General features: G+C 36.0%; 1 protein-coding gene across 1 annotated transcript in view; it reads right to left on the bottom strand.

The window, feature by feature from the left end:
• LOC127840830 (small conductance calcium-activated potassium channel protein 2-like) overlaps window positions 1-14,677 on the bottom strand; it is a 41,486-nt gene extending 26,809 nt beyond the window's left edge. The window contains exon 1 of the mRNA XM_052369256.1: window positions 13,793-14,677. Coding sequence (XP_052225216.1) covers window positions 13,793-14,677 — 885 coding nt within the window. The remainder of the gene's footprint in view (window positions 1-13,792) is intronic.
• Window positions 14,678-16,386: the final 1,709 nt, after the last annotated feature.

Here is a 16,386-nt window from a genome sequence, read left to right as displayed (position 1 = left end):
AGAGAAGCACCGCTCTTTTTTTAATTGTACGCCGCTTTTATTTAGTTGTGCACTCCTCTTTTTTCTATCTCGTGGCCACGACATTGCTAACTCGTGGCCACGAGATAGAAAAAAAGAGGAGAGCAATTTATAAAAAGAGAAGTGAATGTCACCTCTATGCCACCGTAGAAAACAGGTAGACGGTGCTTCTTTTTCAGTGCGAATAATGTGTTGTACTGCAAAGAACGGTAATGTTAATAATTGACACGTGAAATACAACGACTAGAGCATCTTGCTTTCTGAAGAATATAAACAAGGGAATACCTATCACATTGATTATAGGCATCACGTCAGATCATTCCAGTCAGGAAAGACAAACCGCATCTGAGAGTATGGAGTTATTTTTATCCATTTTGTTATATATATGGAGCAGTACAAATAGGCAAACCAGAGAAAAATATGAACTTAAACTGTATCTGGACACTACAATCTTCGGACACGATGCTATCCTGTTTTGTTCCAAGGTTTTTACTCTTGAAAAGATACATTGTAATATTTCTATGGGTCACTTGGTGCTGTATGATCATCTTATTTCATGTTCTTTCACCCAGAAAAGTCGGATGTGTATTCCTCAACGTCATGTTTACATTGACCATTCGAAGTGGATCAAAATCGCTCTGTTATAAGCTGGAGATATCCATCCCTGCCCCGGCCCTCTACAGACGACTGTTGTCAACTACTCACAGTTCAGAAAGAGAGGATTACATTTCATCCATCTCAACGTTAGAAGTATTTTTCCCAAAATTGACCAAATTTGCCTAATTGTCCAGGAATCAAAATGTGCTTGCTTCTGTGTAATTGAAACCTTGACAACAGTGTGTTTGACTCTGAAATGCATATTGATAAGTACGCCATTGTACGCAGAGATAGGAATCGTAATAGGGGCGGTGTCTTGAACATTTACCATGCTCTAAAATATCCATTATATGCATGTTTTGACGATTTAAAAATCGAAAAATTATATAGCGTTACAAAAGCGAAACTATGGACTACTTTGGAGAGTTCTGTTGCTATCTTTTATTTTTTTTTTAATTACGAGGATTGCTTTATTAAGTATAAAATACCTCTCTGACTATATCAGCACGGATTCCTGAGTGGTTTAAACGCTAAAATTTTACTTTAAGGATCAGTGGTTCGAGCCCAGATGGCTATTACTTTGTTCTGTGTTTACTTGTATACTTCTTTCTTTTCTTTTATTCTTGTTTTATACTGGCGCTCTTTAATTCAATTATTTTCATTTTTTAATTTCAAACATTTTTTGACAAATTTGGAAACATGCCGAAATCTGTGAACAATTCCCTTTAACGAAGTACAAAATGTTCGTTTTTATTTGTTGTGTCACAATATATTCCATGTGAATTTCCTGCTACGATATCCGAACATTTACGAGCAAACGCGAGATTGGCTTCGGGCAGCGTCGGAAGCACAACGTAGTTCTCATGAGCTGCCCGAAGCTGATCTCGCGTTTGCTGGGAAGTTGTTGGATATCGTCGCGGGAAATTAACATGGAAAATATAATAAAAAATAAAAACGAACATTTTGTATCTCGTTTAATCTATAATATCCGAACACATCTAGCGTTGGAATGTTTGTTATAATTGCTATTAGGAACACTAATTTGTAATTTGTTTTCGAAATATTTTGTGCAATATTTGTTGATTTGGAGTGGTAACTTTCATTGGTTGACTCGAACAATTAAGATTGCAAACCGATTGATTGGTCAGCTCCGTTTGGGATCAATAAACAAACAAATATAGCCGTCGTTATTTACCTAGTTTCTTCGTTGGACAAAACGTTAAGTGTATGGTTGTATTGTTATAGAACAAAACTTATTCCCCACATGTCGATCTGTTTAACATTTGGTAGAGATCGGTATTAAGAAAATTGGTAACACCTATTTGCACTTGGAAAAATATTAATTCGAATACATGTATGTTTCAGAGGTAAATATTAAATAAAGTATCTCTTCGAGAATTTTTTTTTCCGAAATAAAGGTGTATATTTCAGTAAGAATGACACAGGGCCGCTTTTAACTTGATATAATGACGTAATTAAACGGGGTAATTAAATCACAGATCCATTAATACTAAATATACAGAAAAGCATATCCGAGCAATACGTATCTACATTATAAAACAAAATGGAAGTGACCCGCAAGCATCATAAACGAAAACTTGATGTCTAGGATTGCCCATAGAACTAGAAACAAGTGCGATATGATTATAGTATGCTTGGAAAATAAAAGCAGTACAATGTGTCACATAGCGTATTAATTCTTACTCGTCAGATCAAAAATAAATTTTTTATATTATCCCATTTATGCCCAGTGGACTCTCCCATCCTTCTAAGTTGGATCAATTTATTTCCAAAAGTAGAGGTGTCTGGTATGTTTATTTCTATATTTAGAATATTTCTTACAGAAATTTCTTTAAGCAAACAGCGCAGACCCAGATGAGACGCCGCATTATGCGGCGTCTCATCTGGGTCTACGCTGTTTGCAATGGACGCTAGGCATGAATGGGTTAACCTAAAAGCAATTCGTGCCTAGCTCATGTTGAAACAGAAAACATAAGTCTTGTTCTCTGCAAGCTAGCAGACAAGTTCACTTCGCAGCATTTTCCCACATATAATAGTAGTTGGCAAACAAAATACGGACAATATTAGTGTGTCATGCAGAATGTAGAAACATTCAAATAATACAGTTTAATAAGATTCAAATAAAAACTAATTAAACCGGATATACATGCGGAATAAGTGAAGTAGTTTGCTTTTATTTCAGTATCTAAACATACCTAAAAGTGTCTTTCGCGAGGGAAGCAGCCGTGAACAAATCAAATTAACGTTAGCAAAGTTGTTATGGATAAGCGAAATTTAACCATGGAAACATATAGCACGTTGACAGATTTGCTACAGCGCCCATTGTGTTTAGACTGGAGTCCGCTGTCAGTAAACGCAGGATTTTTGTGTAACGTGCATTAATTACTCCGTAATAAATAAATCGTAATGGCAAGCAGAAAAGGGCATTGGCTTCTGATGTTTAACAACAACGCGTGCACACTTGTCTAGTAAAGTTTCATTTGTGTCTTGTTCTGTGAAAATTGGGAAAAACGCATGTGCGTAAAGTGTCGTACCAGATTAGACTGTGCAGTCTGCACAGGCTAATTAGGAACGACACTTTCCGCGTAAATGGTATTTTTCGTTTTAAGGAAGTCCTTTTTAACCAAAAAAGTTTAAGCGGAAAGTGTTGTCCCTGATTAGCCTGTGCGGACTGCACAACTAATCTGGGACGACACTTTACGCACAAGCATTTTGACCAATTTTTACAGAACAAGACACATTTCATTATCATAGTAGTACAGCACCAAAAAAAAAACAACACACAACACATCTAAAACCGTATCATTTATTTAGGGCGTCGTGAAATAGCCCATACGTTTGTCTATTCAAAGCATTTAAGGCAGTAACGTTGTTCACTTGTGTAATATAATTCCGAATGAGTTAATCATGGTACGATTAGAAAATGTACGACGTCTTAAAAACACAGCGAGGAAATTGTCAGCACGTTCTTGTGTGTCTTAATAAGACCAAACGGGAGCATTTCATCACCACGGAAAAGGTGTAATAAAACAAGGAAAAGAGCACTTTAGATAGGTCTCTTGCAGACCCGCCATATCCTTATTAGATTATGATGATTTTATTGAGAAGTCTTTACCGGTGCGAGGTATAAGAACATTTGCAAAACGCTCTAAGATAAACGATGATTCGATCAAAAAATAAGAATCTAAGAATACGATTCGATAATCTCGTGTTAGCATTTTAGCAGTCGCAGTGTTCTTAGAGAAATTCATAATATATTGACCATTTTATTAAAGGGACTTAAAAATCATCTTGAGTTCGTCTTTATGAACTGTCGTCTCAATACAGCAGGCGCGACTGGGCAGTAGTTGAAAACACAATACGGTGTTTTATATTTATATAAAAAAATATGATAACTACTAAGATGTTTACATGTATGGTTCTTTTTTTTTATATAAACCACGAACCTTTCCAATTGACTTCTATGCCCTCTGAAAAAGCGTTAATTGTAGCTTCAATTATTCGACTTGTTAGAGTATTTATAAATCGAACATATATAGAAAGATTTATACGGACCGCTTTATGAATAAATCGTAAATCAATCGCATGTATTAATAAAGTGCTTTTCAAGTAAACGTTTGCATGATGCGGCGTCTCATCTGGGTCTACGCTGTTTGCTTAAAGGAATTTCTGTAAGAAATATTCTAAATAAAGAAATAAATATACTAAACATCCCTAATTTTGGAAATAAATTGATCAAATTTAGAAGGATGGTAGAGTCAACTAGGCATAAATGGGTTAATGAATGAGAACAGACGATACCTGTTGTAGGGAATCCAGCAGAACAGACTTATCTTTTTGAATCATAACTATGGTTTCAAGAAATGTTCCTTAGAGGTTTTTTGGACATTTACATATACAATTATGCGGCATAGAAAATCCATATGTCGATAACGGTTACACTATCAAATATGGTAAGAATCCTTAATTACGCTACATACAAAAGTACATAGAATACATTGATCAATTATGTTCGTTTGTTTTAATTGTGATTTACTGAAAACTCTTTCAACACGTTTATATCTGGAATTGTATTAAAGAATTAAAGTAACAAACGAGGGATATTGTTTTGAATATTCTCATTTGTCATGTCAATGTTATAATCAAAAGCTGGTATTGCTGTTTTGAAGAAGAAGAAGAATGTTAAGTGCATGTCCGTAGGAAGGCATAACAAGATACATGTACGGTTTAAACCGTAAGTTCTGTTATATTTTTAATCTGAAGATGATGTTTCCTAGACGACGATTATAATATCATCCATGTATGTGTATGTTTTTCTTGTGCTTTTCGCTCTGTAATTATTCTATCTTTAACCCATTTATGCCTGGCGTCTACAAAAAAGGCCTTGGCAAACAGCGTAGACCCAGATGAGACGCCGCATGATGCGGCGTCTCATAAGCGTCTGCGCTGTTAGCTTAAAGGAATTTCTGTAAGAAATATTCTAAATATAGATATAAATATACTAGACATCCCTAATTTTGGAAATAAATTGATCCAATTTAGAAGGATGGGAGAGTCCACTTGGCATAAATGGGTTAAATAAACTAAGTAGTAGCGATAATAAGATGCATCTCCAGCTGTTGCAAACGATGGTCTGATTTGTGCATCTTAGTTTGCCACCGTTTCTTTGTGTATATTTAAGTGTTTCTCAATCAGCTTATTACAAATTGATGATCTCTCCACAAATAAGGACTTCTTGCTATCTTGATAAATTATTTGAAGGATTTTTGTCGATATTGGTATATTAAGAAATAATCAACAAGTCACGCCAAATCGATATTTGAACAATATTTATGAGGGTCTGATTTTGTTTCAACATATTTGCAATAACATTCAAAGATTGTAATCATATCAAACTCATATAGCAGCTTAAAAAATGTGTAAAATACAAACAACAAGTAAAGAAAAAAAAATGTCTTGAATGTCTTGTGTTGCATTTGGTAAAAGTCCACGGACTACCTTTCGCAATATCTGACGAGTGTAAGTCTTAAGTATTTCCTTGTGGAATACGATGATATATAATTTACACACATTAATATCACCCGCGTTATGGAGGTACCATTTTCGTTTAAAGGTAACGCAATATTTCGTGGTCTCTTCGTGCACTTGAGCTTGAGATACGCTGGCCGCAGATGGTTTTAAACCAATTTATGCATAACGCGCCTTACACGATATTTCTCCTGCATACGCGCCCTCATAACCTGTTTTCAGTGGAGCCATACCTGATATTTATTACATTCATTTTCAAGCTGCTTAATCAGCTGGTTTTACTTGATAAACTGTTTTCTGCTAGTTGGTTTTACATAATAGATATGTAAAACAAAATATGTGAGAGTTTTCAAATACCTTTTAATTATGTTGTGACGGTATAACCCAAAAGATTTACAGAAAAACTGGTGTTTTCACATGCCTTTGTTGTTCTTATTAACAAAGGAAAACGTCAGTACAAATACACTAAAATATGCACACGTAAAAGAGAATGAAATTATTTTACTGGTATTATTGTTCTTGCGCTTGGATGATGAAATTAAATCGTTCAACCCACTTAAGGATCTTGCAAATTTACTATCATCAATTATGTGACGATTTTGTCTAAACTACATTAAAATGATTAGAAACAACTCATGTGTGTAGTGGCGAATGACAGGACATGAAGTAATAAACATCCGACAATCGCGCTAAATTAGAACTTTATTGTATTAATTGGGCACAGGGAACTGTGTAATAACCGCATTCAGGGCACGCAAATATCAATTACTGATCTGTTGTCAAACCAGTGGAATATTCACCAGCATGCAGAAAGTGTTACTGCCAGTAAACACTTTCCTGAAACCACCCGACTGGATTTCGTTAACACTTGCCTGAAACCACCCGACTGGATTTCATTAACACTTGCTTGAAACTATCCGACTGGATTTCAACTACACGTCTTCAACCGAGTCTTCACTTAAAATCATATCACATTATTTAGATTTACATACATAGTTGTAAGAATTAAATTTTCCACGATATTATATTAAATAATGCTAGTTTTAACAAGTTTCACATCTTATAGACTGGTAAAAGTATGATACGGTTATATCAAAAAAGGTTATGTGTTTGTTTCTGTTTCTGTTAGAACATTTTACTTAATACTTAATAAAAGGGTACACTCATGTGAAATACATACACGTAAAATACAATTGCTTTGAATGTTTCGTTGTTTCACGTAATCATAATAAATATTTCCAATTCATATCTTCATCGCTACACATTTACATTTTCCGTATAATGTATTTATATTGCATGTCACACGGTTGTCAAAAGCTCAAAACGTGCTGACAGTGTGTAGCATACGGAATATTGTTAGGCCATCGTGGTTACACATTAAAATCCAGAGGGCGAGAATGCGAAAACGCGATAGTACGATGGCGACAAAGCGACAATACGATGACGACAATGCGACAATACGTTGTCGACAATGCGATAGTACGATGGCAAGAATGCGAGAACGCGATAGTACGATGACGACAATGCGAAAGTGCGACAATACGATGGCGACAGTGCGATAGTACGATGGCGACAATGCAATAGGCATTTCGTACTGTCGCTATCGTATCATCGCATTGTCGCCATCGTATTATCGCATTGTCGCCATCGTATTGTCGCATTGTCGTCATCGCATTGTCGCATTGTCGCCATCGCAATATCGCGTTCTCGCATTGTCGCATTGTCGCCATCATACTATCGCACTATCACCATCGTATTGTCGCACTGTCGTCATCGTATTGTCGCACTGTCGTCATCGTATTAACGCGTTCTCGCATTGTCGTATTGTCGCCGTCGTACTATCGATGTCGCCATCGTATTGTCTCACTGTCGCCATCGCGCTGTCGCATTGTCGTCATTGGACTATTGCGTTCTCGCATTCTCGCCATCGTACTGTCGCATTGTCGCCATCGTATTGTCGCACTTTCGTCATCGTATTGTCGCATTGCCACCATCGTACTATCGCGTTCTCGCATTCTCGCCCTCTGGATTTTAATGTGTAACCACGATGGCACTTATGGTATTCCGTAGTAGCATTTCCCAATATATACATTTAACTTTAGAGAAAACAATATTCCATCAAGTTAAATCGGTATGAAACCAGTCAGCGCCTGTCTTTTATCATTCCACGGGTGGTAGAGCAGTTAATTCTTGTTCGAGCGATATTTCAGCAGTCTGGTGTTTATCCACCATAACTTATCACGTGATTAAACTCTGTCCATTGACTTCCGCTCATTAAAGTATAACATGCTCTTAAAACAGACGTTTTCATCCTGCTAATGAGTCGCTGGGTTTAGTGATGGATGACGAAATCAGACAGCCTTCAAGCAAGCCATGAAGAAATTGCGATGCTTGAAGCAAAATTACGTTTATAAATAATTAACCAATATTGCTTCGGTCGATTATTGTATGAAGGAAATCCCTTGAATATTTAAATAAGTGTGTAAATGTGCAGCTAATTTATTTCGTGACCGTTTAAAATGTGTATATGCATTCAATTAAAATTAAAATATTTTTTTTATCCAAAACATGGTATTTGCCATGTTGATTTAGCTAAATTCGCAATACAGCAAATACCAACACAATTTATACAAAGAGACACTAAAATTTCAGATATGTTTTGGAAAAACTCTTGTTTTCTATAACTGTTAAATAATTGCAAAAGCACTCATCGCACCTGTACTTGCTTTGTCATAAATTATTTTAAATTAACGTTTTGGTGAGTTGCGTCTGAATAGAAATGGGAACTGCTGTTACCCCTCTTCAAGTCGTTTCGTTAAGGAACTTATGTTAAAATATGCATATATTGCTTGTAAACTCTGGACACATATTTACGAGAAAAATGTAATCTTGAACGGGACGAATTACTGAGAATTATCAATCTAAAATCGAGGGTGCTTTACGTATTACAAAAGGAAGACCAATACGCATAATTTTCCGAAAAAGTCACATTTTCCAAACGTGTGTAAAAGTAAATTAACAACAACCTCTAATTATGTAAACCTAATAATAAAGTTGAAGAAAAATTGATGTGGGGAAAACAAATGATTTATCCTTCTGGTTTACAACACAGCGTATAAATAATTCAGTCTTGTTCGATGCGACCATATCTATGTCGCAGCGAAAACTAGAAAAATAGGTTAAAGACATGAACAACGATACCGCTCTACATTTGAAAAACAAGTCTATGCGATGTTTCTCGCTATATATAGCAGGCATAATAAAATAAAATTCCGTGATGATAATTGGACATAAAATCTTGCACTGCGATATCCATACTTAGCATTATCGAGATATACATTATGACTTGACGTAAGGGTACATATCTGCAAACGACAAGGCATTTTAATAAATTTCAGACCCGGGGGGGGGGGGGGGGGGGGGTATTTCTGGACAATAAACGAAATGGTAAATAACAACAACACTGAAATCATTTAAATGCAAGTAAACAGTTTGTATTTTTAAGCATTGGTATTTTAGAATTGACCTTAATCGCAGCTTTTTTTTAAACCTTACAATATCATTGTACACGCTTTTTTGTGATTTATTTTAAGACGAGATAAAACAAAAAAGCAAACTATTCAGGAAATCTTTGACGTTAAGCTATTTTTAAAGTCATTTAATTGATATGAAATGATAGTTATATCAAATAGTATGCGCTTGAACACGTCCAGGTGATTTTTAAAACAACACTTATGCCATAATTGTCCCAGAGTGTGATGTGGCGACGAGCAAGTACTATTAACATATATTAAGTTGTTCAGGGAGTTTGAGAGCGATACATTATAAAATCATTATATTCGCTGATGTATTTTTCTATACACAAAATAACACTATTATTTGTTTTTAAGTATACAGTACGCGACGCAAAAAAAGAAGTACGGACCATGAGAGTACCATAGGTTTTGTAGTTAAGTGAAGTCATAATATTAGATTTAAATTGCTTATTCGAAATAATTTGCAAAGTATCGTTATTTAGCGGCAAATCACTCACGCTAACGCCTTCATTGTGCATAAAACCACGATTTAAAACAAATCGCCCCACACGCTAAGTATTGTTGTGTGCTGCCAATAATCGATTAAAACACCAAATGGGCTAATATATATATATATATATATATATATATATATATCCACTAATCAGACGACAGAGTTGTTGCTGCCCGTTATCAATGAGGGACCCACGACTGTTTCTTAAAAATTATATTGCGTAAAATCGCGACCATGTCGGATTAGCCTCTACATTCCAGAAATATGTTTCATAAAAATTAACTAACGATGTTGGTAGCGGATGCCATTTGATATAATCGAGGATAAATTCTCTCCACAACCTTTCTACACTACAATAGGCTGCATAAGGTAACCCATGCATATGAATGAGGTGTTTATCACCCAATATCACACTACAACATCGAGTACTAGTAAACCGATAGGACGACCAGATTCATTGTGTTATTTATGATTAATGAGACTCCGAATATTCACAGCTTCGTCATGCAGTTTGTAACCATTTATAGCTCGTCACTTTTTCTTTATAATTATTTAAAAAATGTATATGTAAGGTCTTCATTACATGTCCATATTTATACCATATGATTACTAATGGTACATATTCTTGCGGTTCGAGTGTACAGAAAATATAATTGCCGAAATAATTTAATCCGGATTTCCAAAACATTTAAAAACCTTTTCAAATATGTAGGTACGAAAACCGCTGACATATTTGTATACCATTTGTACTTCCAGCAATTATAGTTCATATGGTATGTGATTTTGGAAGCAACCCAAATGTATGCGTTCCTACAGATGATACGAGCCGCATTCTGAGAAAACAGGGCTTAATGCATGTGCGTAGAGTGTCGTCCCAGTTTAGCCTGTGCTGTCCGCACAAGCTAATCAGGGACGACACTTTCCGATTTCATGGCATTTTCGTTTAAAGGAAGTCCCTTTTTACCGAAAATCTAGTTTAAGTTGAAAGTGTTGACCATGATTAGCATGTGCGGACTGCACAGGCTAATCTGGGACGACACTTTACGCACATGCATTAAGCCCAGTTTTATTATAACAAGGCTCGTATTAAAGGCGGTGCCCGATTTCACATTCATGGTGTTGACTGACGTGCAATGCAAGCGTGCACGTGTGAAGATGGGATTTCAATGAAAGCATTTTGGGGAGAACCCTGCATGCACATCGTTTAGAGGTTAATAAGAAAGGGAGTTTGTCTGTCATTTTTTTGCGTATGTTCGAGCACACGAATGTTTTGACAGTATTTTCTAACATATGTATTTATTGCATTTTATTACCGCAGCGAACGTACACGCATAGTTGGTTTTAATGTTGTTGTTTTTAAAGTTTGCTTGGTAAACTTTAAATAGATTACACTAGCATATTTTTTATTAGCGGGATTCGAATAAATTATGAACAAAATAAAGTCCAGCATGAACAAATAAAATGTGAGGTTAAAATGTCGATCCACACGGATATGGTCTCATATGTATTATTTCATAAATAGCTATTTCATCGGCAGATTCTTTTTCCATTAAGATACATAAAGAATAAATGTAAAACGTTTATTTTTATTCAGCTGAACTATTAGTTTAAAGGGGCCGTCCAACAGATTTTGGCATGTATTGAAGCTTGTCATTAAATGCTTTATATTGATGAATTGAAACATTTGAACTAAAAACCTCCAGTAAAAAAAACAAGAATACAATGTTAAAAAAGGGAAAAAAGTAACCCTCAACAAGGCTCGAACTACTGACTCCTGGATTCCTGGAGTAAAAAGCCTTCCGTCTAGACCACTCGACTATCCACGCTCACATTCAGAGCGAATTCAGAGCGGATGTATTGTTTAGCTATATACGCAATCCTCGTAGTTTCCCAAAATATCGAATCGCGTCGATACGACGCTTTATCTGTTGGACGGCCCCTTTAATATCGGGAACAATATGAAAACAAATAATTTACGCTCTTGAAGAACGGGACTTAATGCATATGTATGCGTAAAATGTCGTCCCAGATTAGCCTAAGTAGTCCATAAAGGCTCATCCAGGACACCAATTTTCGCCTTTTTTACGGATTTTATCGTTTAAATGAAGTCCCTTTTGAAGGAAAATCAAGTCTAGGCGTAAAGTTTCGTCCCAGATTAGGCTGTGCGGACTATGCAGGCTTTTATGGGACGACACTTTACTCACTTGCATTAAACCCCGTTTTCTCTGAACGAGGCTTAAACGCATTTGATCTGTATTTACTCGCAACAATGAGGAAATATCTTAATTGGGAATAACAATGGACAGTCTAAACACAATGAAGGCATCATGCAGATGTTCCTTGCATTGCTGATCAGTTACACGAGTAGCTTGTTGGCAGTTCGATCATCAACAATGCGCAACAGCTGCGCCTGTGGCGGGTATATATTAGTCAATTAATAAACAACCGTGTGTTGTAACGCATTTGCACCAAAACATCAGATTCCTTTGTATGTTTTACACAGTTCCTGTCGATACCAATCGTTGTTCTGCACCTATGCGTGAACATGATGACAAACGGGTTTTATATTGCGTGTTAAACTTCAAGTAATAAATAAATCTGTATAAATTTGTAAAGCAAAACAAAAAATCAGCATAACCTGCTTTTGTTAATACTCATTTGGTTTACCTGTGTACCTTTACTTACAAAATAAGTATCGTGTGTATTGCCGTTTTTATAACGTACCAATTTCATGCGGTTTTAGTGTATTATATTTTATTAGGAGGGGTTTAACTTTAAAATACTTGTAAATACAGTGTTTCTTCTTTCAAATTACAGTGTACATGTATTTAGATCATCGTCGTTTAAAGGGGCCTTTTCACAGATTTTGCATGTATTAAAGTGTTTTATTAAATGCTTTTTATTGATAAATGTAAACATTGGATCTAAAAAGCTCCAGTAAAAAACAAGAATAAAATTAAAGAAAGAAAAAAGTAACCATCAACTTGGCTCGAACCACTGACCACTGGAGTCAAAGTCTTACGCTTAGACCACCCGGCCATCCGTGCTCATGCGATGAGGAATATATTTTATAGATTATATAAGCAATCCTCGTAGTGGCACACAATATAACAACAACAACAGAACTCGCGAAATTATTCAATCGTTTCGCGTTGCATTCCTTTATAATTTCATGTTTTTAAATCTTCAAAAAATGAAAATAATGGATATTTTAGTGCATGGTAAATGTTCAGTATTACTGTTTCCCAAAAGATATCATAACTTCAACGAATATTTGCGAATCTGAAACAATCTTTTTTAATTTTGTAAATTTACCAAAACGTGAAAAAGTCCCTTTAATATGCCGTATGTAATCGAACAGGAGCAGGAGCTACCCAGACCGCTATAAAATAACAGAACGTTTCCTGGTCTTACTAGCGATCAACACGACTCTTCTTCAAAGTAGCCGTATACAGATAATATGTTGTGCTACAAAGTTCTAATATAGCCTTAGGGCTATTTTCGCATGACACGGCTATTTACTGATTTAATGCTTTCTCAGTGTTGGAGATATCATTTGACTCAGAATAGATGCAAAAAGCGACTTATAACTTCTTTATACACGTTTATTTTGGTATTTTAAGTAATAAACAATTGACGAACAACTAATATGCTGGAAATAAGTTTTGCCTTTTATAATTCGAAAGCCTGTTCACTGACATTTATTGTAATTCTAAGATGAATTGTAGAACTGTGTCATGCATTGAATTACAAAAACAAACATTTTATGCTCATTATTGGCTCTTAAATAGTTTGTTAACTTTTAATTAACACTTTAGATGAAGTTATTCTTTCACAACGGCTGGTCACTACATAAGTATTAACAGATCCAACGCAGCATCAGTTATCATTCTGTGTGTTTAAAACGCTTCGGCCATACAATGGAGTATGGGTGCATTCAGGTAACGTCTTCCGGAGAATATACGAAAATATATAACGTACTTGTCATAATAATTGCGGTTGTTTGCATTTACCTCGACAGGTGGAAAATTAAATTACCATGAGGCATGTTGAAATGCGTCTACGGCTGTAAAATAAATGTTACAAGAAGTGATCTTACCTTCGTATAGATACCTGCCATGGTAAATTCCATTTCCAAGATCATAAGTATAATTCCGAACATTCCGAACACTAAACAATAGTCCGAAACTTTCTTTCGCTTTTCGTACAGTTGTTTTCGACGACCGAGTCTGTAGCCGACCTCCGGCTTCTGGCGCGAGTTTTTGTTCATCTTGTCCGACGACAAATCCACGCCGGCAACGAGCGCCATACCGGCGTCCTCCGACGTGTAACTCATTTTACTAGACGTCGGAAGCGACTGCATGGACGTCGGCTTTTGTAGTTGCTTGAACGACCCTATAGCCCCGTTAACGCGCATAATATCCGACCCGATCTCCGACATAGGATTTCGCTTCTCCTTCTCCTTGTGCTTGCGGTCGTCGTGCCCGAGTCGAAGGTCGTTCTCATCGTCCGAACTGATCTGTGTTTGAATAATAGTGTGCGCTAACCCACCTCCAGAGTTCGCACGTTTGTCTGGCTGCAGTCGCGGAAAGCTCGTGGCTGTATACATTGTAGTGTCCGTCATTTTAGAAAGGCTGAAAATATTATTCCCCAATTTACGGGCGTCCAGGGAACCATCGTAATCGTTAAAATTGTGCAATTCAATATCCGGTGACGTGTACGCACGATTTATCCTTCCATCTAATACTTGAATACGGTCCGGCGTTGACATACGAACTTTACCTGTCACTGTATTTGAATTATTTCTGTTGTAAAAGTCCGTATCGACATATTGTAAGTTATCGTGTTCCACCACAGCTTGCTTTTCATCGCTGCTGCGAAGGGAGAACTTACTGTCGTGAAGCAAAGCGCTCGCAAGCAGTAGTCGCTCTGTTGAGTCGATACGCTTGTTCTCATTGGCTGCTACGACGCTTACAATTGACATTATGCTGTAGCGGTCGCAAATTAGACCGCACTCAATCAATATTAACGCTTATTTGATGGTGCTGCGCTCCCGTGTCACCAACATAACGGTCTCCGTAATAGTGCTGGGGTTTAAAGTTTATTATATATACACTATTTTATACGTTCTATGTAATTTTGGTATCAATAAAATAGTAATTATTAATAATTGATATGTTATTTTAAATGTTTCACGATCAAGAGTGTCGTATCTGTTGCTTTACGATTGCAAACATAGTTTTGAGTGTATAACTTCTTAAATTACCACAGTCACTAACTTTCAATAAACATGGAAAATATTAAAGTAACGATTTGTAATAAATTTATATTTCTCGCGGGTTTACAGTGAATGTTGAAGAGTATCGTTGTGTCATGTACATTGTAAGCGTCTTCAATCACACTCACCAAAGCTTCAAACGATTTAAAGAGAGAAAGCAAACTCGCATCAGCATGCCCGGATCCTGAAATATAATTGGAGCTGTTAACATATCTACAGCAATGTTTGTTAGCATGTTATCATGAGTACATATTTAACTCAAAGAAAACCCCTTTAGAAAAACTGCAGAAGCGTAATTAAGCGAAGTAAATTAGCGAATTGTTTCCCATTAGCAATTATGCCTTTGTAGTTAGCCTAACAGCAATCAGTTAAAAGGAGGCTTGATTAGCCATAATCAGATACAAATGATTTATACTAGCTCTTTACATCGATAGTTAAGAAAAACATTGTTAACCCCGTGTACTTAGAAGGAAAGGTTGTGGGTGTATGAATTACGTTTAGCCTTATTGAGACACATTATATTATACAACTTAGTTAGCACATTTTTATATAAGAACGTAGCGTTTTTCTAATATTTAAACAAGTAAGAAAATTGAATAAGACGACACGTGTAAAACCTGTTTTTACTTTGGACAACTGTAAGGACCATTATAAACATAAGAAACTAAACATGGTGCTATATCTACATTGTTAAACAAGGTAAAAAAAAGGCAAAGCATGCACTTGTGTAAAGAAGTAAGAAAACTATGCTAACCATTCTGCGACTTTAGCAAGCAAGGAAAACAATATAAAAAAGGATTCATTTCACATTAGAAATTTAAAATATGAAAACAATAATGTTTGCCATTATGTATAAAATCGTTTGTTATTAGATGATTTAAAAAATGTTTAAATAAATCATGTAGTATTAGATCTTAGGTGGGGGGCAGGATAATGAAGAAAACAAGGGATACTATTTTCACAAAACCAGGTTTTCAAAAAAGTCTGATAAAAGGAGACAATTCAAAATGTGCATTGGTAACCCCCTTGTTTCAAATTCAATCTTTTTTACTCGTGGCAACCCTGATTTCAATTTGAAAAAAGTCTGATAAAGGGAGACAACTCAAAATGTGCATGGTAACATGTTCATAGTTACCCCCTTGTTTCAAAATCAATCTATTTTATGTCGTGGCGATCTTGACCTTGGAGATATCGACGTAATTCTTTCGCGCGACACACCTAACCGTCCAATGATGGTGAACAGATTTGCCAAATAATTTCAAAATATCACAATGAACGACATAGTTATGGCCAGGACAAGCTCATTTATGGCCATTTTTGACCTTTGAACTCAAAGTGTGACCTTGACCTTGGTGATATCGACGTAATTCTTTCGCGCGACACACCGTCCAATGATGGTGAACAAATGTGCCAAA

Source organism: Dreissena polymorpha, chromosome 8 (genome assembly GCF_020536995.1).
Source record: "Dreissena polymorpha isolate Duluth1 chromosome 8, UMN_Dpol_1.0, whole genome shotgun sequence".
NCBI lineage: Eukaryota > Metazoa > Mollusca > Bivalvia > Myida > Dreissenidae > Dreissena > Dreissena polymorpha.
Note: the sequence above shows the minus strand (reverse complement) of the source record. Positions and strands in the feature narration are given on the sequence as shown.